This window comes from Glycine max, chromosome 15, assembly GCF_000004515.6.
Source record: "Glycine max cultivar Williams 82 chromosome 15, Glycine_max_v4.0, whole genome shotgun sequence".
NCBI classification, from domain to species: Eukaryota; Viridiplantae; Streptophyta; class Magnoliopsida; order Fabales; family Fabaceae; genus Glycine; species Glycine max.
In genome coordinates, this window is record NC_038251.2 from 17,472,378 (window position 1) to 17,496,917 (window position 24,540).

General features: G+C 32.7%; 1 protein-coding gene and 1 pseudogene across 1 annotated transcript; one reads left to right on the top strand and one right to left on the bottom strand.

The window, feature by feature from the left end:
- Positions 1-10,576: 10,576 nt before the first annotated feature.
- Positions 10,577-18,358, bottom strand: LOC112999588 (uncharacterized; annotated as a pseudogene).
- A 2,460-nt stretch (positions 18,359-20,818) lies between these two features.
- Positions 20,819-24,263, top strand: LOC100814751 (20 kDa chaperonin, chloroplastic). The gene is made up of 6 exons (XM_003546469.5): positions 20,819-20,989; positions 21,075-21,263; positions 22,473-22,652; positions 22,776-22,931; positions 23,597-23,674; positions 23,976-24,263. The coding sequence occupies exons 2-6, from the start codon at positions 21,090-21,092 to the stop codon at positions 24,147-24,149; spliced, it is 762 nt and encodes a 253-aa protein (XP_003546517.1). The 5' UTR covers positions 20,819-20,989; positions 21,075-21,089; the 3' UTR covers positions 24,150-24,263.
- Positions 24,264-24,540: the final 277 nt, after the last annotated feature.

Genomic DNA, 24,540 nt, shown 5'->3' on the forward strand with positions numbered 1-24,540 from the left:
CCATGTCTTACACCAATTTTCTTAGTACTTGATAAGTTATTGAGGTAGAGTTATTCTCCATATTTTGACTTGGTTAGCTCATTTAAGATACATACTTTAAGAATTTACCTATATATATTTAAAATAGAGTTCGAAATATGAATGAAGTATAACTTGAAAAATGTTAATGCAGATCAACTTGATCTAGAAAAGGCACTCAAGATGCTGCTACTTCTGCACTTAAGATGTTGTCGAGTTTTGCAGAGTTATGAATAGAGGATAACATGTTTTATACTATGACTTTAGTCAACAAAAGAGCCTCCCATTGATATGCTTTGAGGTGTCTCGTGTGTATTCGTAATTGCCTTTTCACAAAGAACTATATTTGCCTTTTGTCTATGATGAGAATATCTAGTGGAGAAAAGAATTTGTACTAACTATTATTTATGGAAGGGAAACTGGTGTTTTTTCCCCTTCTAAAAAATAGTGAGTCTTCTTATTGTGACTTAAAAATGCTACTTACATTTCCTTTGAATTTCCCATGGCATCTTAAATATTTATGCCATTGTGTGTTTGCTTTAGCATGGATGAATTATCCTTTATAATACATATCTCTTGCATATGTTAGGGGAAGTCTTGTGCTTGATTATGTGGTCACATCATAACTGTTTTTAAAACAAAACTCAAATTGATCATCTTACTTTATGATAAAATTTTGGTTAATGGCACCACCTGTAAGTTGGTTGGGGAAACTCATTGTGTAGGATTTTTGCTAAACCAAAATTCTCTTTTTACATTGCAACTATGTTGATTGTTGATATCATATTACTAGCTTTTTTGTGAAGTAGAAAGCTCGTGTTGAATTTGGTTGATTAGTTAAGCTCTGGATGCACATGTTCAAGTGTTGATTGCCTTAACCAAAAGGTATGGTTTATATTTTTAGCCAATTTTTTTGTATACGTATAGGCAGTGCTGCATTTCTTTTCATTCCCCCACTTAGTTCTCTATAATGGTGCTAGTAGTTGAAGGATGGAAAAAGGCAATGACAAACTTTCTTACATGTTAAAAGGTTATTTGTTGAAGCAGGTGACATTGGTGGTTCTTGTAAGCTTCAAATTAATTAAAAGTTTGGCAAATATTAGTTAATAAAGGTAAAGATATATATGGAAGATACTTTAACTTTATCATTGTTATATGTAAGATGTTAAGACATATATATATATATATTCCTAAATCATATTCTTAACGTCCTCGTCAATATTAATTTAACTTTGTTTCTATAGAAAAAAAAGTAAAGCTAATATTAAATCATATGCTCAATATATTAAACTAAGTTATGAAGATATTTGGTTTATATTTATAAAACTTGTGACTTGTTTTAATTTTTTTAATGCAAAAAAAGTCAAGTATCTAGCATGAACTTGTCTTAATTTAATTTGGTAATTTTCAAGATGTTATATTTATATTCCTAACTTAATATTTTCTCCTTTCACTAATGCAAGCTAGTCAATTTGTTTATATGTGTATAGCAGAAGATGAAAAACATGATAAAGTTGTGTTGGCTTCGAACAATGATCTTGTTGCAGCTCTAGACAAGGCAAAGACTATTGAAAAATATGCAATTATAATCTAAGTGATATATATAAAACTTTTGACTTGGTTTATTTATTATTTTAGAACATATTTTATGTAAATTTAGCATTTTTGGATGCAAATATATTTATCAATTATAAAAAATTTTCTCAAATGCACAGGTTAAACAAAAGTAATAAATTATTAAACGATTATTCTTTTTTAAAAAAAATTATTGGCATTAACAGGGGCTTGTAGACCCTCGATAAGTTATTGTGGGAAATGATTTTAGTATTACTAGAGGTTTGGGGGTTTAAAAACCGCGAGCAGATTTTGCGTTTCCAAGGGTTGCAAAAAATCTCGTTATAACGTTAGCCATGGAAACTTTTCCAATGATTTTACCTGTAATACCCTAAAATTTGGGTTTAAAATATACTTCAAACCTTTTTTATTCATCTTTATAAATAAGTGAGTTCAAGTCTTTTCATAAATAGGAATAGAAAACAAAAAAGATAGGGTCAATTTTTCACAGAAATAAAACTTTTCACAAAGGCTCTTCAATCTTCAATCCTTTTCTCTTTAATGAAAGCTATCAATTTAAAAAGAAAGTGGTCTATTTTTGAAATCGTATGCAACATACATATTTACAAAATGTTGTTTCATTTAAAGTCACCCGTTGATATACAAAATAAATAGTTAAACTTCAAGTATAACAACTTATATCTTTGAAATAACATCATGTATAAAATCTAAGATGAGTCTTCATGGCCACCAAACATAAGTAAATAAGTATCAAAGGTAAATAGTAAGTAAATAAGATGATTGAACACCTATAAAGTTCTTGAAACCTATTTCTATTCAAATCAATACACCAAAGTGGAAAACCTAAGTCTCAAAGCAGTCATCTATCCAAGCCTGTAGAATAGTCATGCCATCAACAAGGTACATGCAGACAAAAGTGAACCCACCAACGAGAACTCGATGAAGAACTCTTGGAGGGATTTCTTACACTCAAAGATGCTAACCCACAAGCAAATATCCGTCCTGATGCTCATCATTTGAACTTGAAAATATTGGTATAAGGGGTGAGTCCTTTATTCCCTTAGAAGCCATAAACAATTCTCATGATATCCTAGTCCGCACATCTATCCCACATAGCCATTAAGCCCTACTGGCATTAATGGTCTTACACAAACACTACCACTAAGCCTCCTAGGCCTTAATGGTCTTACGCAATATATGGATGGCGATTAGGAGAACATGTCACATGCCGGTACAAGACATTGCACTCTCACCAACCATGGATATAACTTTGCTCTAGTAAAAAAATTCCAAGTGAGGCCTGCAAGTCCCCTAAACTAACCGAAAATGCCTTCAATTGGGTTATCACCACTCAACATCCCCCCAGTTTCCTTTGAATTGTTTGGACCGTCCCCTAGTGTACCTATTGTATGTCATCCATCCTCTCTTAACAAATACTCACTCATCCTTCATGATAAGAAGTATCAATCCTCGAACGGTGGTATCATTGGTAAATGTGAATAGATATTAAAGAATGTATTCCCACTGAGTATAGAGCCATGCCCCAACTTTTGACACAACAATTGATAACCGATGTGTATAAGCATATTGTGTAATTAAGACATATAGGAATTATCAAATTTCTCCCTTTTTATTGCTTCTTTTTGAGTGAGTAATGAGAATTTTGGCATCTTCTGAGTTTTTTTGTAGTAGTTGCTTAAATTATTAGATTTATATTGTTTTGGTGGTTTTTGGTTTGTAGAAATACATATGAGGGATTGGAAAAGAAGTTGAGGCCTGATGAATTTTGCTTAGTGCAATAGGCTCACTCAGCGCACTATGGTCGCTTAGCAGGAAGATTCCGCTCAGCGTGAGGAAGGTGCTTGGAGAACTTGAAGTCACGTGAAGATGCGCTTAGCGCGTGTTGTATGCTTAGCGCCCAGTCACTTACTCACGCTTAGCGCGAAATCGCAAAAATTCAGACCAAAGTGGCTTTTAAGTGAGAAACAAGAGGGAAAGTGACACTTCTGATTTTTATCAAAAAACAAAACCTAGAGCACGAGGAAGAAGAAAGAAACAACCATTGAGAGCTATTGCCTACCTCCATACTCATCTTCCTTCCATTTCTCCATACATTTTTATTCCTTTTTTGTATAGTTAAGCCTCTCATGATAATGAGAGGCTAAACCACCCATTGTTAGGAGCTTTCCACCAAACTCTCTTGATGTAATGACTCTCACTATCTATTTAATGTTATTTCCAGTTTCATTGTATCTTTTTGTGCTTATTTACATGTATTTGGTTTGATCACCCATATATATGCCATGTTTAGGGTTTAGACATTGGAAAATGTTTGTAATCCTTAGAACCAGAAAAAACATCTAAATGATTCATTGCTAGGGATGGTATAAGGTTGTTTAGCCTGTGTATGCATCTCCATTAGTCATGCGATTCAACTAATTTAGTTTTTGAGGGATTAAGAAGGAAATTAAGGGAATTAGGCTCTCTCATGTGAGGAATCACAATTAGAGTAAATTAATAGATGTAGGTGATAATTTGAGTAATATTAAATAGAAAAAAAATTAAGTATACCACATCAAGAGTAGTTTCGATAGGAAAGCCCCAACATATTCAAATCATGTGTTCACGAGCTTTCGCCACTCTAGTGTTTGTTTTTCATACTTGATCATAGTTTATAATAATATAGTTTGTTTAATTTACAAAATGATTCAAATTGCACTTATTAAAACTATTCATTAATTGTATAAAAATTGGATATACATCATCTTAAGTATAAACAAAATTCTTGTGAAATCGATACTCGGTCTTACCGTTTTAAAATACTACTTGGAAAAATCAGTGCACTTGCCAATGAGTTAACAACAATCCCTTTAATTGTAACACAATCTCACTACCTCGTTCGTTTGTTCCTTCCTCGTAATGTGTGCCAATCCTTATGAAGCTTTAGATCACAAGTATTCTCCATCGTGTACACACACAAACATATCAAGAGAGAAAAGACATTAATCATTTTCCTTCCCTAGGGTCACAATCAACATGGCCCTTCAAGTGGAATAATCCACTTTACAAAATCACATTGTGACACCCTCTACTCCGATATACATATTTATATAATAAAATACATGAAAATACAAAATTACATAAAATGAGATTTTATTCAATAAACATAAAAGAGTTCATGTGGGTAAAAAGTTCACATTCACTTCACTATTACCAAATAAAACGTGTTAGAAACATTTTTGGCTCAAAAACATCATGTAATTAAACAAAAACTCATGCCACAATGTTACATCCTATCAGAGTATTGTGAATGTATGTATACATGATTTTGATGATGTCAAAGAAGAATCTAACAAGGCTGCTTCAAATGATAAGCATTTGCTTCAAGAATAATTCAAGATTGCTTCAACAAACAAAGCCTTGTTTCAAGATTCACTAAAGACCAAGCCTTGCCTTAAAACAATGTGCTTTCAAGACATGCAAGGCTCTGGTAATCGATTACCAGGAAGTGTAATCGATTACCAGAAGACAGGGTTGAGAAATAGCTGTTGAAAAAGGTTTTGAATTTGAATTTTCAACATGTATTTGATTACCATATGTCTGTAATCGATTACCAGCAACGAAACTTTGGAAATTCAAATTCAAAAGTCATAACCCTTCAAATTATAACTGTGTAATCGATTATACAAACATTGTAATCGATTACCAATGGAAAGTTTTCAGAAAATCTGCCAACAGTCACATCTTTTCATTAGATTTGTGAATGGTCATCAAAGGCCTATAAATAGGTGACTTGGGCACGAATTTTAGACAGAGAGTATTTTTGGTCCAAAATGTCTTATCCTCTCAAAAGACAATGAGAGAGATTTCAAAAGAACTTCATTGTCAAATGCTCTCTCAAAAGAAATCCTTGACCAAACACTTGCAAAATCTATAAGGATTCCTACATGATCTTTATTGTAATATTCCTCTCTTGAAGAGAGAATTCTTCTTCCATTCTTCTTATTCAATGAGATTGGTTAAGAGACTGTGAGTCTCTTGTTGTAAAGCATCTGAACACAAGGGATGGGTTGTCCCTGTGTGGTTCAGACTTTGTAATGGATTTTACAAAGATAGTGGAAATCTCAAGTGGGTTGCTTGAGTATTGGACGTAGGCACGGGTTGTGGCCGAACCAGTATAAAACTGTGTTTGCATTCTCTCTTCCCTTATCTCATTTATGTTATTGCAATCAATTTTGCCTTGCATGTTTATAGAACATTATTAAATTGATTGTTGTTGCTTCTTCTGCATTCTAAGTCTATCCCTCTTAAGATTATTGAGGCCACAAGGTCCAACAAGTATTGTGTCCCGACATTCTTTAGCACAAGGTTCCTTAAAGCAATCCACCTAGTCATCTGCTCCCACGAACATAAAGTTTGAAATCATCACAGGATCCAAACACAAACAACACATGAGGAGTCAATTTCATATTTCTAACTAATAAAGAGAAACAAGACAACATGCACATATATATATCATATAAATGAAATATAACTTACTTAAACATAACTCACGTCATTCCACCACTTGTCGCGTAGCATCACATCTCAGCACGACACGTCTCATTCATTTTTACATCATTCACATACTCAAGGATCAAAACACAATATCAGTAAATCAATTAGTATCGATCAATACACAAGCGTTATGCAACAGATACACTAAGGCTCAATCTTATATGCAATGTGATACCATGTTAGTGAAAAATCTCGTCGGGTGCCTAGGAGTACATAACAAGACAAACCACACACTGGTAAGTCAAGTCACTCTCACTAGGTAAAATCATAGGGAGACCAGTCAGGGTCACGTTGTTTTGTGAGAATGCTCCAACCATATGAGATTGACACAGGCTTAAAGGTGCACTTAAACTGAGTGTATTTACCCCCAAGACCTAGACTCTGAATAGTTCGTCAGGGGCTCTCCCTCCTGATTCAGGTCTAACCCAGAAAATATTTTAGCACACAAACTCTATTTGTGAACTGTACAAAACACACGACTCCTCAATTGTTCTCAAAATAATTTTATCTCGTTGCACTTGTGATTAAACTCGTCAGGTCCCCACAGTGGTTCCCATCATAATAGTCTTGTGCTTGTATGATTCATAGTTCACAACTCAATACACACAACATTTCAATGCACATATATATTACAAGTCAATACATACTCAATCTATCACATACACTCGGTCTCAATCACAATTGTATAATCCCAAAGTAACATGTTATCACACCTCATGAATCATATACACTTTACCTATGAACTATACAATACATATAATTACTTAATTGTTTTCAAAATCATTTTAACTCGTCATGCCTCAAAGTGATTCGATTGTCGGATTCCCACAGTGGATCCCATCATAATACTCGTCGCGCAAAAACTCGTCGTCCTTCAAAGGTCTTCCAATTGTGTGATTGCATAGTTCATAGCTCACAATTCAATACATACAATATCTCAATGCACATGTATCTCACCATTCATCACAGGTTCAATTTGTCAGTTACTCATAATTTGAATCACAATTTCATAATCTCTATATAACAATTTATCATGTCAATCTAGCAAATCTTGTCCAAAGTATAAACAATTCAAACAAAAATGTTTCTCACAACATGGGGAGTAAAACCCCTCAAACAATTTCACACAATCATATAGAAAGAACTTCAATACAATAAACATACCAAAATAAACCCCAATTTGGTCATCTAAGGATCCCTACACATGTTCATTATAACCTCAATTGTGACAAACTCATCCCTTCTCTAAGCGGGTTCATAGGTGTAGTCCGATAGTGATAGCGAAATCTTTAGCGGTTCCGTGAGACTCCTCAAGTTTTTCCTCTAATTGTTCTACTAGGACTTCCAAGCGTTACAGTGAAGAAGAGAATGTAGTCTCCATTTCACTGTCAACGTCCGAGACTAATTTCCCTCTACAAAAACATTATGTTGTAAATCCCAATGGTGAGACTATGAAAAAATTAGTTCCAAAGGTGATGCCTAAATTTCACGACAATCCAACGATTAACGAGTCCGAGATCATAGTTTTACTGGGACATATTTGGGTGTATGCGAAAAAAGAGAAAGCTCGATGAGAGGCACATTCTTTCACCATAGACATTATCTTGAAAATCCCAACGGTGGGTGTGTGCGGAAATATGTTTCAAACCTCGTGTTCAAATTTCACAACGATCCAACGGTTAACAAGGATCATCATTGTATTGAGACAAGTTTGAGTGTATGTGGGAAAAAGAAAGTTTTAGGAAGGGAAGAAGAGAAAACGGATTTGAAATGAAGAGAGAGTACAGAGACGTGTCGTACATGTAAAAAAGTGACCTATTACATCTCTATTTACCCCTAGGGTACTCTGGGCCTATTATTTACTCTATTTTTTCTTTATTTTATCATTTTATATAAATAAAATATATATTACTCTCTATCATATGAATAAATAAAATATTTTTTTCTAAAAACATATATTTATTTTATTTACCTTAAAACTATTATTTTAATTAATAAAATTATTTATCTTATTTATTTAATTATAAAAAGCTCATTATTTTCCTAAAATTCTATTTATTTTAAATAAAATTATTTTTAATTTATTTTATGAAAAAAATGAGATGTTACAGGACATTCAAAGTAAATTTTTGCCAAGGGTTGGACACTCCCAAACCTAATTCCAAAGTGTGACAGTTCATAATTAACATCATTAATAAACTCATATACATAACATGCAACATGTTTTGCCAAGTAGTCACACTCACTTGGTCTTACAACATATACCATAATAATTCTCATAATTTCACATTATAAAGTCTCCATCAAAGAAAATAATAAATTCTAAAATTTACATCATTAATTTAATGCATTTCATACACCTTCATGACCAATTCTCATAATTTCACATTATAAAGTCTCCATAAAAGTAAACAATACAATCTACAATTCACATAATTAGTTTCATGCATTTTATACACATTTATGACCAATTCTCATTTGGAGTCACACATCATTGCCCACTTTAAAATCAATTTTCCCATTGATGTAAAAATACACTTAGGACAAACCATATATGCATCTCAAGGTTTTCAAATGCAAGGACCTCAATTTTTAACTCAAAATTTCCTAAATCCACTCCATTTGTCCCTAAACCAAAATGCCCTACACCTAGTAATAAAATTTCACAAAACCTATTTTCTAATTTTCAAGAGTTGTAGAAATCCATTTTATGCAAAATTTATATCAAACCCTATGTTTTTAAACATGATGAAATTTATTTCCATGATCAAAATCTATAGAAACCAAGCCCACTAGTGCAGTTCATGCAAAACAAAGTATAATTTATCAAGAAAGAGAAAAACTTAAAATTGTGATTCCAAGAGCTATACTAACTCAAATAGGGTGTAATTTATGTATAATGCTAAGTTTTTGGACCTAGTGAGTTCAACTTTGAGGTCAATAATCATAGATTCTAGTCACAGCATCAAAAATTTCAAAAATAGAGTTATATGTATACATAACTTGCCCTAGCTTAAAATTTTATTTCCAAATGCTATGCAACTCCAAATGAGACATATCATGAATGCTTTCCTAGGTTTTTGAGGTCAAGAAACTCATTTTTTCAGTCCAAATCACCAGATTCTAATAGAATAATTCACAGTGCACCAAAAAAAAATACGAAATTTATCACAACCTAACAACACCATTTGAGAAACTTAGCTTCACCCATTCAACCAATAGGTTCCAAGAGTAAGGAAAGACTCCCCCATACCTTGTAGGCTTCTATGAAAATGAGATCCAAAATTAAAATGAACACCACCCCTGTGTAGCTCTTGATGCCCTCTACAACATACTTGAATTTGGTTGGATGAGACTTAGTGGTTGTGAAGATATTCTAGAGAGAAGATTAAGTTTTTAGAGAGAAGGAAGAGAGAAATAGAAACTTGCATAAGGAGGCTAGGTTGTTTGTAACATGAATGAAGAGGAGAGAGTAAAGTAGCTTTTATAGGGGATCAAAATTAAGTCTAGGGGCTATTAAGTTATTTCTAAAATGTGATTTTTTTAAATAAAAAACATGCTTGGAATCTCTAATCATTTTATTTGAATGTATTTGACTCCAAATAAATAAATCATATTATCATAAATAATTTTATGGGTTCAAGGCCTTTGGAATCACTCAAATCCAGTTTAAAATGGATTTTCTATAATTAAAATACTAATTATGCTCAATAAGTTAATTATTAATGCATAATAAAATATTTCTTTAAACTAAAAACATGAAAATTAATTATAATTAAAATAATTTTATCAAGGCTCAAAATAATTTTTAGCCTAAAAAATCAAATAATTACAAAATGTCATTAATGAGGAGATCCCCTTATTTTATCTTTTCTTTGACTAGTTAACTATGGTTGACTGGATGTTGACCGAGACTTCTCAAGTCTAAAACACATCTTCTTAAGCCTAAGATTAAAATTCTAGAGCACTTATCCATTCAAGGATATCACACACACACATACAAAACAATTATTTCACTACTTAAAATGCTATAACATTAACTATCATTCAAATGTTATACGTTTTTACTAGAAACTTTTCATGATACAAAACTCGGGATGTTACATTATCAATTGCAAGAAATACATTTAACGATGGTTTAAACCATGAGTAATGCCAAAAACAACCCCCGTTAAATCCTATTTTTTTGGTAGTGATTATTCCTACTTTGACCTTTACCTTTCATCACTAAAGACTACAACATTGTGAGATTTTAACCGTAAACATTTTAAGGAATCACAATAAGCTTAAAGAACACATAAGTGACCAAAATAAAATGACATAAAAGTGCACACTTCATTATGCCATAAATAAAATAAAATAAAATTCAAATAGTTACAATTCAAGCATCATTACATATACAAATTCTAATTAAACTACTTGATCTTTAATTCCTACACCTATTTCTCCAATCAACAAACATTTATTTTGCAAGCACATTTGTCATTGAGTTCACTCATTGCTAGGCTCAATAGTTCCAACTACATTGATTAGTTCCTCACCTACAAGTACCCCATCTTCTACAATTGAAGTAAATTCTTCTAGATTCAATTCCATGTTCATGTGGATAAAGCTATGCAATAAACAACAAGCAAGGATAATTCGATATTGAGTTTTAGTGGGATGAAATTATAGGCTTCTTAATATAGCCCTTTGTTTCTTTAATACACCAAGACATCTCTCTATTACATTCCTTGCCTGAACATGTTTGTAATTAAATATCTCTTCGCGATTTTGAGGTGCACGTAGACTAGTGCTCCACTATTTCAAATGATATTGTTTACCTCTGTATAAGGCAAGAGAGCCATCTAAATTTATGATAACATTAATTTTTAAAATGGAATTAAATATTTACACTCAATGTTCACAATGCCACTAATACAAATAAAAATTTCAATTTTTCATACCAATGGGAACAACTAATTAATTTTGTGTGATTATCACATCACATAATTCTAGAGTCTGAAATTGATCCTTCTCATCCTGCAATTACATAAACAAATTACATGTCTATAGTACAAACACCAAGGAAATTTATTGCAAGTATGATTTTCCTTGTTCGATATATAGGCTTATCAGGAGAACTTGATGTAACTGCTATGTAAATTCCATCTAAAGCCCCTAAGCATATACAAATTTCATATCTCTAGTACAAACACCAAGGGCATTTGTTGCAAGTCTACCTTTCCTTGTTTGATATATAGGTTTATCAAAAGAACTTGGTGTAACTACTATGTAAGTTCCATCTAAAGCCCCTAAGCATCCATGAAAGTTCAATATAAGATTCAAACATAATTAGATAAGTTGTGTATAAAATATTGGTGGGACTCCTAGTATGTCATGTTTTTATTGATAAATGTATCACCTTAAACCATTTCCATCTTTCATCAATACAATCTTGAGGAATTGATTCTAGTTTAGTAAGCAAATCACTTTGCAACCTTAAAACTACAACCAACACTCTTTGACAATACTTTTTAAATGTTTCTCATGATCTAGAGAATCTAACTTGGATACTTCTATTCTTTGTGTGATGTGCAAGTATATTAAAAAATTGCAACCTACTCCTCCATAATGACATGTTTAAGTTGCACTAATCCTCCTTATACCCTTAAGATCTCACAAAGATGTGCAAATGCGCTTATGCACATTCTCAATTCCCATGTATAATAGGAGTCACTTGTACTAATGATGGAGTCCAAAACATCCCTTCGTGACTCATACTTGGCTAAAGCTCTAGCATTCAAAGCTTTCCTTTCATAATTGTTTATAAATATGAAATTTAAGGAAAAAATCCAATATAGATGGTTAAAATATGGATATACATCCTTGTTGACTCATGATCTAGGCAAGTGTACCTAATCTATGTGTAGTAAGAAACGACAAGTATAAGAGTATCGTATCCATAGAGACTTATATAATATCTAGGGAATTGAACAATTGTTATCTAAAGCTAGGGAAAGTTAGAAAGATGGGAAAAAATTCATTGCAGTGAGTTGTCAATTCAATTTGGCAAATAACAAATTTTTATCAGTTTCAAAAGATGATTTCACTGTAACGAAACAAGAATTCACTATAGCGAGTAGGAAAATATTTTCTGGTTTCATAATAGAGTTATGTAGCATATGTGATTCTGGAAAATATTTGCTGGACTTGAATTCTATAGAATTCATCATATGTGATTCAATTTCCAATCATATTATCAATTTCAATGTAACCAAGATTCAACTCAAGTAATCAAATCCTAATTCCTTAGGTAGATGATCCTTAATCCATAAATTAGATTCCTAATCCCTTAGGTAACCTAACCTAGCAATTAGAGCATGAATAAATAATCTATGCAATGTGAAAACCCAATTCCATTCCTAAAACTAGATTCCTACACATTTCTACTTCAGATATAGAATTAAACTTGTTTTCCAACAAAATTCAATTCCATTAAGCAAGATCAAGCCTATGAATGAATTCAAGCAAAGAAGTAGAAAAAGATTGCATAAACTAAGAAATGAAAAAGAAATTGGAGTATCACATACTTTGGATCTACTTTATTCAATCCAGCAACTTGAAGTTAGTTACAATGGATCATAACTTGATCCATAAGAAAAATACAAAATGAAACTTGTAATTGAAGAAAAGAGAAAGAAAAGAAAAATCATAATTTTCACTATAAACAGTTGAACAATGACAAAAAGTTCTCCAAAATTTGTTACAACCTCTTTTAATAAGAGCTTATGTTATATTTTTTCCTGCCATGTCAGCATCTCGTTGTAGAGAGGACAACTCTCACAGCAACGAGTCTTCAATCCTTGCAAAGGATCACTTCTCTTGAATCTTCATGCTCTTTAGACCAAGTCTCGTTGTGGCAAAAGGTGCACTTGTTGTTGGAAGTTCTTGATCTCAGACTGAGGATTCACTATGGTGAGGTGTAGATTCGCTATAGCGAGTCTTCACACTCTTTCACTTAATCACTGGTACTGGCTCGTTGTGGCAAGTTGAAGTCTGCAACTCCTTTTTCCTTTTTACTAAAAATGCCCTTATAACATCAAAATTTCACACAAATACATTAAAGACTCTCTTTTTATTTCCTAAACTGACTTTATACAATTTTATTCACAAAAGCAAAGATTTATTGACAAAATTCCTAAAAATGCAGACAATGTGAGTAAATTAGTTATGCCATTGAATTTAGAAAATTTATTCTTTATAATAAATTCAATGACATAACTAATTTACTCACAATGTAAACTATAAAGTTTCTTATTCATTTTTCTATTCCATATATTTTGTTGAATCCTCCTACTTTCATTGTTGGCTTTTAGCAAAAACATGCCATTGGACAATAACTTTCTTAGTGTGTGTGTGTGGGTATACACACACACACACACACACACACACACACACACACACACACACACACAATGAAATTGCATAACTGGAATTGAGAGAAGAGTGGCATTTGTTAAGGGCACAACGGTTGCAAAATTTCAAATCATTGATTTTATGTTCATCTATTACTACTTATGTTTATTTGTAGTTGATAGAATATGAATACTCTAGCATATATTTATACAGTGCAGAGTCAGGAATATTGCACTTTGGGGGAGGAAAAACAGGCTACTAAATATTTGTAGTGTTGGGAATATAGGTTTGACTTTGAATGTAGCACTTGTACAACTTGTACCCTTTCAATATATTAATAAAATGTACTTTGCAGTTAGAAAAAAGATTATACAGTGTAACTACTTTCATTTTACAAAAGAAAGTTGAAGGCAACTACTAAAAAAGTTGGCTTAGACAATAAATCAAACATGTTAAGGTCAAATGCTAAGTAAAGTAGTGAATCCATTATTTTTTTAAAAAGCAAAATAATTTTACAAAATCGGAATACAAGTGCCACACTAGTACAAGGTATACATAGTCACCATACAAACCATATTACAAGAAGGAGCTCTAATGATCTATAGTTTAGTGAAGGAATAATGAAAAGATCAAGCCTTATTGAAATAAACCAATAAACATAATAAGTTTGCTAAACATATGGATGATAATCCAAAATTTTTTTGAAATCCACCCAAACATATAACAAAATTGATTGAAGAATTTTTCATACCTTTAATACAGATATGCAACTTCATTGTGAGAGCTTCTTTAAAATTTGAGAACAATAAATTGTGCTTTGAATAAATAGGTGATAATTAAAAGGCAAAGCTTGGAATAACCGCAAAGAATGGAAAATAAACAACAAAATTAGAGAAAGCAACATAAAAGAAGTGAGAAAAGTGAACAAGATAAAGAAATACACATGAAATCTTATCGTGTCACAGAGTAGGAATGTGAACATGGGAAAGAGAGGGAGAGATAAGGATAGTTATTACTTTTCCATATAATAACCATCGGACAAAGAGTTGTCTGATGCATTTGTGAGTTACAAAGTTTTAGAGTTTTTTCTGATGTTGTTCTCTATTTTTTCTTCCGTGTTGTCCATTAGCTATTATTTAAAAGAAACACGAAATAAATATTTTTGAGTTGTCCAGTTCTATTTAGCAAAACAAACAAACCCTATATATAATGTTGTGCCTTGGAAGATACTATGCATTATATTTTTGTTAATAAGTTATTGTGACGATTACTTTATTTGAAAGTGCATCAATGGGTTATGTTTATTTTTTAATATTACATGTGAATTCTTTTATTTTTACTAGAAATTATTTTTCAAAAACATATACCTAATCTAGAAATTACCTTCTAGAACTATTTTAACACATAGTTCTAGAAATTGCTTTCTAAAATAGACATACGTTTCTGGAAAGTAATTTTTTACATTTAGGAAAACAATCTTACTTTTCTCCCTTTCTTCCTCATAAGCACTACTACTAATATGGCACATGTGCATGACTCATAACATTAAAATAAATTTTTTCAAATTATAAGATATTTTTTGAAAAACAAAGAAGGTTCGACAAACAAAGGAATTGAAAACAAAAAGGAACCACATTTCTTGGAGAAAGGGCGTGGACAAGTCAACCACATTTCCAAAAGAACACAAGGTGTTTGATGAACAAAGAAATCACATTTCTAGAAGAGATGGTGTGGAGGAATAGATGGAAATAACGTTCATAGAGAATAAAATGGTTCAACAAAATGATGATTATTTTTTTAAAAAAGGAATGCAATAAAAAGGAAAACTCAAAAGTTGTTTATCACTCTTTTTAGTAAGGATAACACAAATTAAATCTTTAGCACTTTCTCTTTCTAAACCAAGCATATGATTATTTTTTTTTTAAAATGCAATACAAATGAAGTTAAATTATCTAACTATTTTCTTTCAAAATAGGTTAAACTTCTTGTCATTTTAGAAAGTCATTTTCAACTTTAATACCCTAGATGGATCATTGGATACAAACTTGTTAAGGCATGAATAATTTATATAACATTCCAAAGACTTTGGCCTTGATCTTTAATGTTGGGCTTTGTTCTTCAATTTTTTACATAACTTTTTCTTTTTCTTGTTTTGTTTTGTGACTTTTTGTGATAGTGTTATATTGGCTTTGTCTTCACCAAAACTTCTCGTCATAAATTGAAAGATTGTCTGCTTGCAATTGTTTTGAATCTTGTTCTCACTACTAAAAATCTCGCCTTTTACGACAGTTATTTCACACATTCGACAATGATTTTGAATTGTCTTTGTAGTCGACATCTTGGAAAGTTACCACTTTCCACAACAGTTCAAAAACCGTCTTAAAAGGTCATATTCGACATCAGTTTTGTAGCAAACCGTCTTCGTATATTTAATATTTATTTTAAATAAAATTAAAAAATTCAACATTTAAAGACAATTGTTAGCTAAAACTGTCATTAAATGTATCTAAGACAATTTTTTTTAGAATGTTAAATATTCTATTTAATAAAAGTTACAAAAGTTACAATTTAAAGACGATTTTCTCACCAAAACCATCTTAGGAGCTAGAGTTTTCTAAAATGGTTTTCACAAGAAAAACATCTTAGATACCTAACTAAAGAAGGAGGATGTTTCATTGTGATTTGTTGTTATCTCTCTACCTCTCATATCTAAGTGGGCCTGACCTTCAATTTGATAGTTTCATATTACTCTTCAAGTTAATAAAATAGAAATGCAGGTGTCCAATTATTTCTCCTTTTTGTATTTATCACCTTATGATTAAAGTATATTGATAAGCACCTGAGCAATTGGGAAAATCTCCCTTAAAGTAAATGGGGTAGAAGTTAGAACAAAGCCTTTTAACTAACTTAAGCACCCCACCAAACATTGTTAGATAGTGAGTTACATATACTTCGCTTCTGTTTCCCTTTTTGTAGGAATACATTCTTTCGTAGATATATCTTACATTCATTGTTTAATTTGACTTGTTTTCACCAGAGTCTGCAATTCTCTTACATGTATCTCTAACTTTTTGCCCTCTATATCATATTATCATCATTACACAGAGAACAAGCAATCAACAAATACCCACGATTGGACTTAAGCTTATTCCAAATCTAAGAATGCATGCCAAGAGCAACAATAAACACATGAACTAATATAAGGTCAAAACCAAAAGCAGAAACCGAGGCCACTAGGTTTTCAAGCAAATTAAATGGAAACAAAGTAGGCGCGTACCAATGCAACACAACAATATGCCCTCACGACCCCCACAATGACAACGACGACTTTAACAATGACAAAGTGACGATTGCAATGTTGCCAGAGGCGGAGTAAGCAAACGAAGTGAGATGGGCACAAATAGATGGTGGCAGAGTGAGCAGAGTGACATGATGCAAGTGAAACTTATAGATGGCTCATCGAACACCAGGCTTACGAACCACAGGTAAACTCCAAATACAGACAAGAGGGAAACAGAACTCACTTAGTGAAAAAGGAACTTTCTTTCACAATGACAACTAGGACGTGGGCTTCTATAATGAAGATGAGGCATTAAAAATGAAAAATGAAAAAAAATGAAATTTCAAAGACAATTTTCGCAAAACTGTCTTTGATTACTACCAACATTTCAAAAACGATTTTCCACGTCTTTGAAATGTGGGCAGTATTTACAAAATTGCCACCGAAACTAATACAATGACAATTTTTCTACAACCGACTTTAAACATCGTCGTAAAAACCTATTTTTTTAGTAGTGTCTTAAAGTACAAGAGGTCATGTTTTACATTTAATTTCTCCTCCTTTTTTTTATGATGAGAAACCAACCTTGAAAGCCAATATTAATTGATCTTCAATCCATCAGGTTGTATAAGTAATTGTAAAGCTAGGGTATTTAAAGCTTTTCTTTCTAAGTAAATAATTATTGTCTTGCTTTCCCTAAGTAAAAGATTTATTTATTTTTCATTGACAAATGTTATTGGTTAGTTTGTTAATTTTTTGTTAGTGGAGGATTCAAATCCACCACCTCTCTTTTTCCCTTTTTCATTCACTATCAAGTCAACCTTATATCTCCAAGTAAAATCTTTATTTACTTCACATTCCCTTTGAATTGATGTATTTCCTTGATCCATGATAACTTGAAAATAAGAACATAACTGTTTTCCCAACATATGATTTTCACCATTTCAATACCAATAATACCACTTGTTATACTTTTTATACATATCCCCCTTTTAGACATAAAAAAAACAAAATAAAAAACTTTAAAAAGAGAGAATCAAATAGAGATCATGTTTATATTTAACATCAAAGTAGAATTCAAAATTAAAAAAATTAATCATATGTTATGAATTAGTTAACCATGTAAAGCATACTAATCATGTGATTTCACGGGGGACTAAACTTTTAATATTTTTGGATTTTGTTTGTATATAACATAATCAAATGCATAAAACTAGAAACTCAAACAAGATGGAGTATAAGGTGCACGACCTTGATAGGTCTTGCACGGTGCATAACTAAATTTTAGTGGTTAGATTTATTTTGATTTTAATACGATGATTAAGATTTTTTTATCCTTGTTTCTTTTCTTCTTTTTTTTTTTCCAATTTTCCTGGATTTTCCCTCTTCCTCCTCCCCCTTCTTTCTTTTCTTCCTCTACACAATTGTAGACAAAACCCTATTGTCATTAGAACCATCACCTGAACTACAACACTGCAAGGCACTATCATCCCTTGCTGAATCACACCACCGCAAGCTGCTGGCACTCATATTTGCATATATGAGTTTTATTTTGTGAAATGTGAGATCTAGATTTCTTGTCAACAACTATTTCTCTTCCTCTAGATGCTCTTTGCCTTCACATCCCTTTGAAAATGACCATCATTTTGATGAACTCCTTTTTCTGTTGTCTAACCTCCTTGAAACTTACTTAGAACCCACCACCATCCAACAAGGAGAAGGAAGAGGTTTGACCAAGATCATCCCTAGATTGTTATGTAAATCTTTTCAATCTTATGGTTTTTGAAGGTGCAACCACTCATCTAGATTCACCACGAGCATAACTCACTCAGACGATGACAGGCTAAGATAAGCGATGGGTATTCAAACCCAAGTCCGCAGACCGGCTCGTTAAGCCCATGGATCAGACGGACAACAGGCTTTTTTTAAAGTCTGTATAATTATATTGAATTCGAATCATTAAACCCACGGACCTAATGGACTTTATCCGCAGACTATCCGTTTAACCCGCTTAAGTTCAATGTACAAGTATTATTGATTTGTTATGTAAAGATTTTGATCTTTAATTTAAGTTATTATTGTTATTTTATTATGTTTAAAATGTTTGCATATTTTAGTGTCATAGATTTTAGCTTAAAAATGAACTCAATTTTTTTCTTTTAATTTTATACATTTTTCACCTTTTAATTTTTTTTTCAAATTAATATTTGGATCCACATATTGATTTTTTTTTTCAAATTAATTTTATACATTGATTTCAAGTTTATCATATCCAAGGATTCAAAATTCCCACGCACGGTGCAAGACCTATCGAGATCATGCACCCTAGCACCGCCTTCAAACCAATGTAAAGAAAGTCAAAACTCTTCTTATATATATATATATATATATATATATATATATATATATATATATATATTTTTTTTTTTTTTTCTTTTTTTTTTTTTTTTTTTTATGTTAAAGCTGCGTTATAATCCAATGGAAAAAATGTTATTGACATCAGCTAGAACAAAAGAAGCAATTTGGTGGGGATAATCCTCCATCCAAAACATCTCATTACAGGAGTTTGCTAAAGCTAATCTATAAGCTGCCATATTGCCTATTCTTTTAGTAAAACTCAACTCACAAACAGAGAAGCTTGGCTTGTTGGCCCTACAATCTTCAATCACAGACTGAAAGTAGTTCCGAGGAGGTGAATTATCAGGTTGGTTCCAAGCCTTGAAGGTCTGAATGTTATCTGTTTCAAATAGAACATGAGTGAAACACATTTGGGATGCTATCTTCATAGCCCATCTAAAACAAAGGAGAAATTTCTGGGACAAAAATGAGTAGCAGCAGCCAAAACATTTCCCAAGTTATCTCTAAAAATCACACCAAATCCTGCTCCACGTTTGTCTTTCAAAGAAATATCAAAATTCCCTTTAATGTAGTGATTCGGGGGAGGGATCCACTTTACCTCTTGTTGAGATTGGTTCTGGTCAGAGCTTGTGGTGGTCTGGAGAGACAAAGATTCTGCTACTGCCAGAGTTTGCTGCAAATGTTGCTTCTTGTTTTCAAAAACCCAAAGGTTTCTTCTTTGCCAAATAGTCCAGAGGAGACAGAAAATATAGCTTGTTGCCTCAACTTCTTTGAATGTAATCCAAGAATTAATCCAATCAGCAAAATTAGAGATTGAGGGGTGGGGTCAATTCTAATAGAAAGCCGAGAGGCAAACCAAATCTCCCTGTTCTACTCACATGCAAGTAAAGCATGATGAATGGTCTCTGAATGGTTTCCACACCATGGGCACACATCTTCATCAATGATTTCCTTTTGCTTCATATGCTTCCTAACAGGAATAATATTTCTACACGCCCTCCAGGCAAAGCTTTTGACTTAGGGACTGCTTCAATATCCCACAGATTCTTCCATCTCACAAATGATGTTGAACTGGACTCTGCTTGCCTGTCAGAATTCTTATTTATAGTGAAATTCCCATGGGGTGTATATTTCCAACAAATCAGATTTGGAATATTTCTGGTTGGGAGAGGAAAGGTCTAAATGAGATGAGCTATTTGAGGGGGAAACAACATGTTGATTTTTTCAACATCATTGGCAGAGAACAGAAAAGCAACTGAAAGTTTTAGATCAAAGTCATCAAAGAATGGAGCTAAAGATACGATTACCTCTCAGATTTGGGACCCAATTGTCTTGCCATATGCTGACACTCCATCATACTTTTCCACATGAAACTTGCATTATGAGTGACTTTGGCTTGAAGAGAATGCACTCGAGGGAAGTACTTTGCTTTTAAGGTGGATGCTAGTATCTATTATCTATTTTAAATAAAAAAAACATCTATTTTGTTTTCTTTTACATTATTTTTCAATCAATTAATTTCCATCATCATTTTTTATTCTTCAAATTTTCTTTTAATTTTTCTCAAATAAAAAAAGTGTAAGAAATTACAAGGCCACTAAAAACGGGCCGGTTCAGGCGCGTGAGCAACACACTCACTCTATCCTCTGCTCACGAGTGCACACTAGCTCGTTCTAGAAGGCTCCATTATCATCAGATAAAACCCCCTATCGCTATTTTAGGGTTTTATTACCTTCATCTCGTCATCGTTTCGTTCAACTTTCAACGCCAGTTCACACTCTCTGCTTCGCGTGTACCAACAAGGTAGTAATTTCCCAATTCAACTCTCTTCTCACATCAATTCTCAACACCCGTTTGTGTTCTCGTTAACCAATTTCGTTTTGCGCAGTGCAAGTTCGAATCAATGGCCAGCGCTCAGCTCACAGCAATAGCGTCATCGATCTCTACGGCGTCGTTTGAAGGGCTTCGACCTTCCGCTGTTCAGTTTGCTTCCACGGGCAGAATTAGAATTGGCAATCTCTCCCAAAGGTCCTTCCGGGGCTTGGTTGTCAAAGCCGCCACCGTTGTTGCCCCCAAAGTATATATATCTTTTTTTTTCTAATTTTTAATTCTTATTTTGTTTTTATATATAAAAATATATGAATAAGATGAATTGAAAGTGTTTTTTTTTTATGTGCTGCATTTATAATGGAATGCCAAAGGAGAGTATTAGAGTAAGGGCATGTTTGGATAAGCTTACCAAGAAGCACGTATCGGAGAAGAAAATAAAATGAGAAAAATAAAAATGAAATGAACTTAATGCATAAGTCAAAAATCACATTTAGAGAACGAGAGAGCTTCTACGAATTAACTTATGGGAAGTTAAAAAAAAAAAAAAAAAATTCTTTTCTACGAATTAACATATGGGAAGTAAAAAAAAAATCTTGTTTTCTTCTGCTTGAAGTGCGTCTTCTTCTTGAAAGTTTATCCAAACGTGCCGTGAGGTTCTTAATTAAGAGAGACAATTGTGTTAATGAAAATTAATATAATTTGAATACAAGATAATTAGAATGATTCATTCTAGAACAAATCATAAATTAGAGAATTTTTACTCAAAATTAAAATCTCTCCTCGATTCCTGGTTTCCAGAATACCCGAATTTGTTGAGTGTCTGGTGGGATTGGTAAATTATGCAGTGCCAACAGTAATTTGTTTGGATAAGCTTTTGTCTTGGTGTTAGTTTAGGACAATTATGTACTAAATTTTTAATATTTTTATTTGGAAGTGTTGTTTCTAATGTGCTGCATTTCTTGTGGTAAGGAAAGGGAGAGTATTGGGGTAAGGTTTTTAATGTTTCATTGAGGTTTTTAAAAATGAATGAGGGATGATTAGTAGGATTCATTATAGTGTATTACTTTTTTCTTTTCTTTTGTTCTAGAAAATTTTTACATTAGAGAGTGTTTACTTAAAATGAAAAAAAAAGTTATATCAATTCCGCATTTCCCAAATGTACTGTGGACAACAATTTGTTTGGATACACATTTGCCTTGATGTTAATTTGGGACAATTTATGTGTCAAATTTTTAATGTTTTCCCTTAGCCTTTTCTCCTGGATTGGTTGTGTAATTTAGTTATGGAACCAAACTGCTATGTGCACATTATGTAATTGTCGATTCTTTGCTGATAAAAAAAATGTAATTGTCGATTTAGAAGTCCTGGTGTTGTTTCAACAATTTTGGTATATTGAACTATGTGTGCTTTTATAATCTAGTGTTTCATGTAACTGAGTGTTGGTTTTGCCGTGCAGTACACTGCGATAAAGCCTCTGGGAGATAGAGTGCTAATAAAAATTAAGGAAGCAGAGGAGAAAACTGAGGGTGGGATTTTGCTTCCATCAACTGCTCAAACGAAGCCTCAAGGGGGTGAGGTGGTTGCTGTTGGGGAAGGAAAGACAGTTGGGAAGAACAATGTAGAGATTAGTGTGAAGGTAATGTTGCTGCTATGTTGGGAGGTCACTAAACCTTTAGTCATCTGTGTTTACTTTTTGTGCAAGGGAGTTGGGGTTGCCTCTAATTGATGCTTATGTAATGAGTTCATTGTCTGTGTACAGACTGGTGCACAAGTTGTGTATTCGAAGTATGCAGGTACTGAGGTGGACTTCAATGGTACAAAGCATCTTATTGTGAAGGATGATGACATTGTTGGTATCCTCGAAACTGATGACATCAAGGATCTTAAACCCTTGAATGATAGAGTCCTCATAAAGGTACTTCTTCTTTAGAGCTTTGCTTATTCCAGTGTTTGGATCTATAGGTGGAGAGTGATATTTGATCATTTGTAAGTCATGTTCATAAAGTGTATAATTCTCAAGGTTTATTTAAGTTCTGTTCGTGTATAAGTTATGTTAATCTTGTTGTCCATATAAGAGTAGCATCTAAATACACTTTGGTCTCCTGTGAAGCATTTATGCTTGCATTTATTTCATGCATGAGTAGCAGATATATGTCTGATACCAAATATGAGACATAGAAGTACGTATGAGAAGAAATGTAGAAGCATTGTCTCTTGATGAATCAGAAATGGTAGTTGTCTTCTTTATGAATAGATGTTCAAAAAGGGAATGAGATTAATACTAGTCCTATTTGTAGGTGATTTATAATTTTTATTTAGTGATGTTGAAGAAGTATGTTCTTAATTTGGATTTGCAAAATGACAATTATATTGTTAGTATATTTTATATGAATTTACATATCTAAATATGTAGCCTGCATGCCAAGTATCTATGTATTTTAAGAATAATTGTTGCCCTGTCAAATTACACAGAAGAATATGATGTGTATCTTATTTGTATGCCATCGATGGTCTCTGCTGCTTATGGATGCCTGTGATAATTTTGATGGCAGCTTCTAATCGATTAAATATTGAACACAGGTTGCTGAAGCTGAGGAAAAAACCTCTGGCGGTTTGTTGCTTACAGAGGCAACCAAGGACAAACCTTCGATTGGAACAGTAAGCCTTCCTATCATAGTCATCTTCTGTTTGAAACGATAGTGTAGCCTATGTCACTAATTAATAAGACTATGCCCAGGCACAATTTAACTAGAGAAATGATACTTATACAACAAAATTTACAACCAAGAGAGAAAAGTGAGAAAGATTTGAATTTGAAATACAATAAATGATAGAATGGAGGAGAGAGACAGACACAAAAAATATTGTATAAATTGTTGTACGTATATTACGTTTCACTTATATGTTGTTGGGAGTGTTTTAACTGAATAAAGCTTTTGCAATGCTTGGAATGTTACAGGTGATAGCTGTTGGGCCGGGGCATCTGGACGAGGAAGGCAACAGAAAACCGTTGTCCGTGACTCCGGGGAACACAGTTTTGTACTCCAAATATGCTGGAAATGACTTCAAGGGCAAAGATGGTTCTGACTATATTACCTTGAGAGTCTCAGATGTCATGGCTGTTCTCTCCTAGGAGCAACTTGCTTTGGTTTTGTTACTTGAAATTTTTGTGTTCATCTCGAGACAACGTGCATTTTTTAACTGTAAGGACTTTTGAAAAATATAGTTAATTGCAATCTGTTCCGTAGACAATCTTTTCATTATCTTTGGATTTGGTAGCCTTCCTGGTGTTGAAATAAATTCTGCAATATCTTAGAACATTTTCTTAATTATTAAATGCAATCAATCTTCCTAAAGATGAAATAATACTCGATTTGTTTATTGCTTAAGAGGATTAATGAAAAGGAGTTAAGATTACTTAAAATTAGGGTTACTAATTTGCACCTTACAGTGTAAAATACCATGCGATACATGCGATTACACTTGGGGGATGGTTCTCCAAGCTTCTACGTCCTAAGTGCTGT

Bases quoted from the DNA above. Each gene is read 5' to 3' on its own strand.
- LOC100814751 (XM_003546469.5), top strand. From the start codon at position 21,090: ATGGCCAGCGCTCAGCTCACAGCAATAGCGTCATCGATCTCTACGGCG. The intron at 22,653-22,775 runs GTAATGTTGCTG...GTCTGTGTACAG, and splicing joins ATGTAGAGATTAGTGTGAAG to ACTGGTGCACAAGTTGTGTA. The intron at 22,932-23,596 runs GTACTTCTTCTT...TATTGAACACAG, and splicing joins ATGATAGAGTCCTCATAAAG to GTTGCTGAAGCTGAGGAAAA.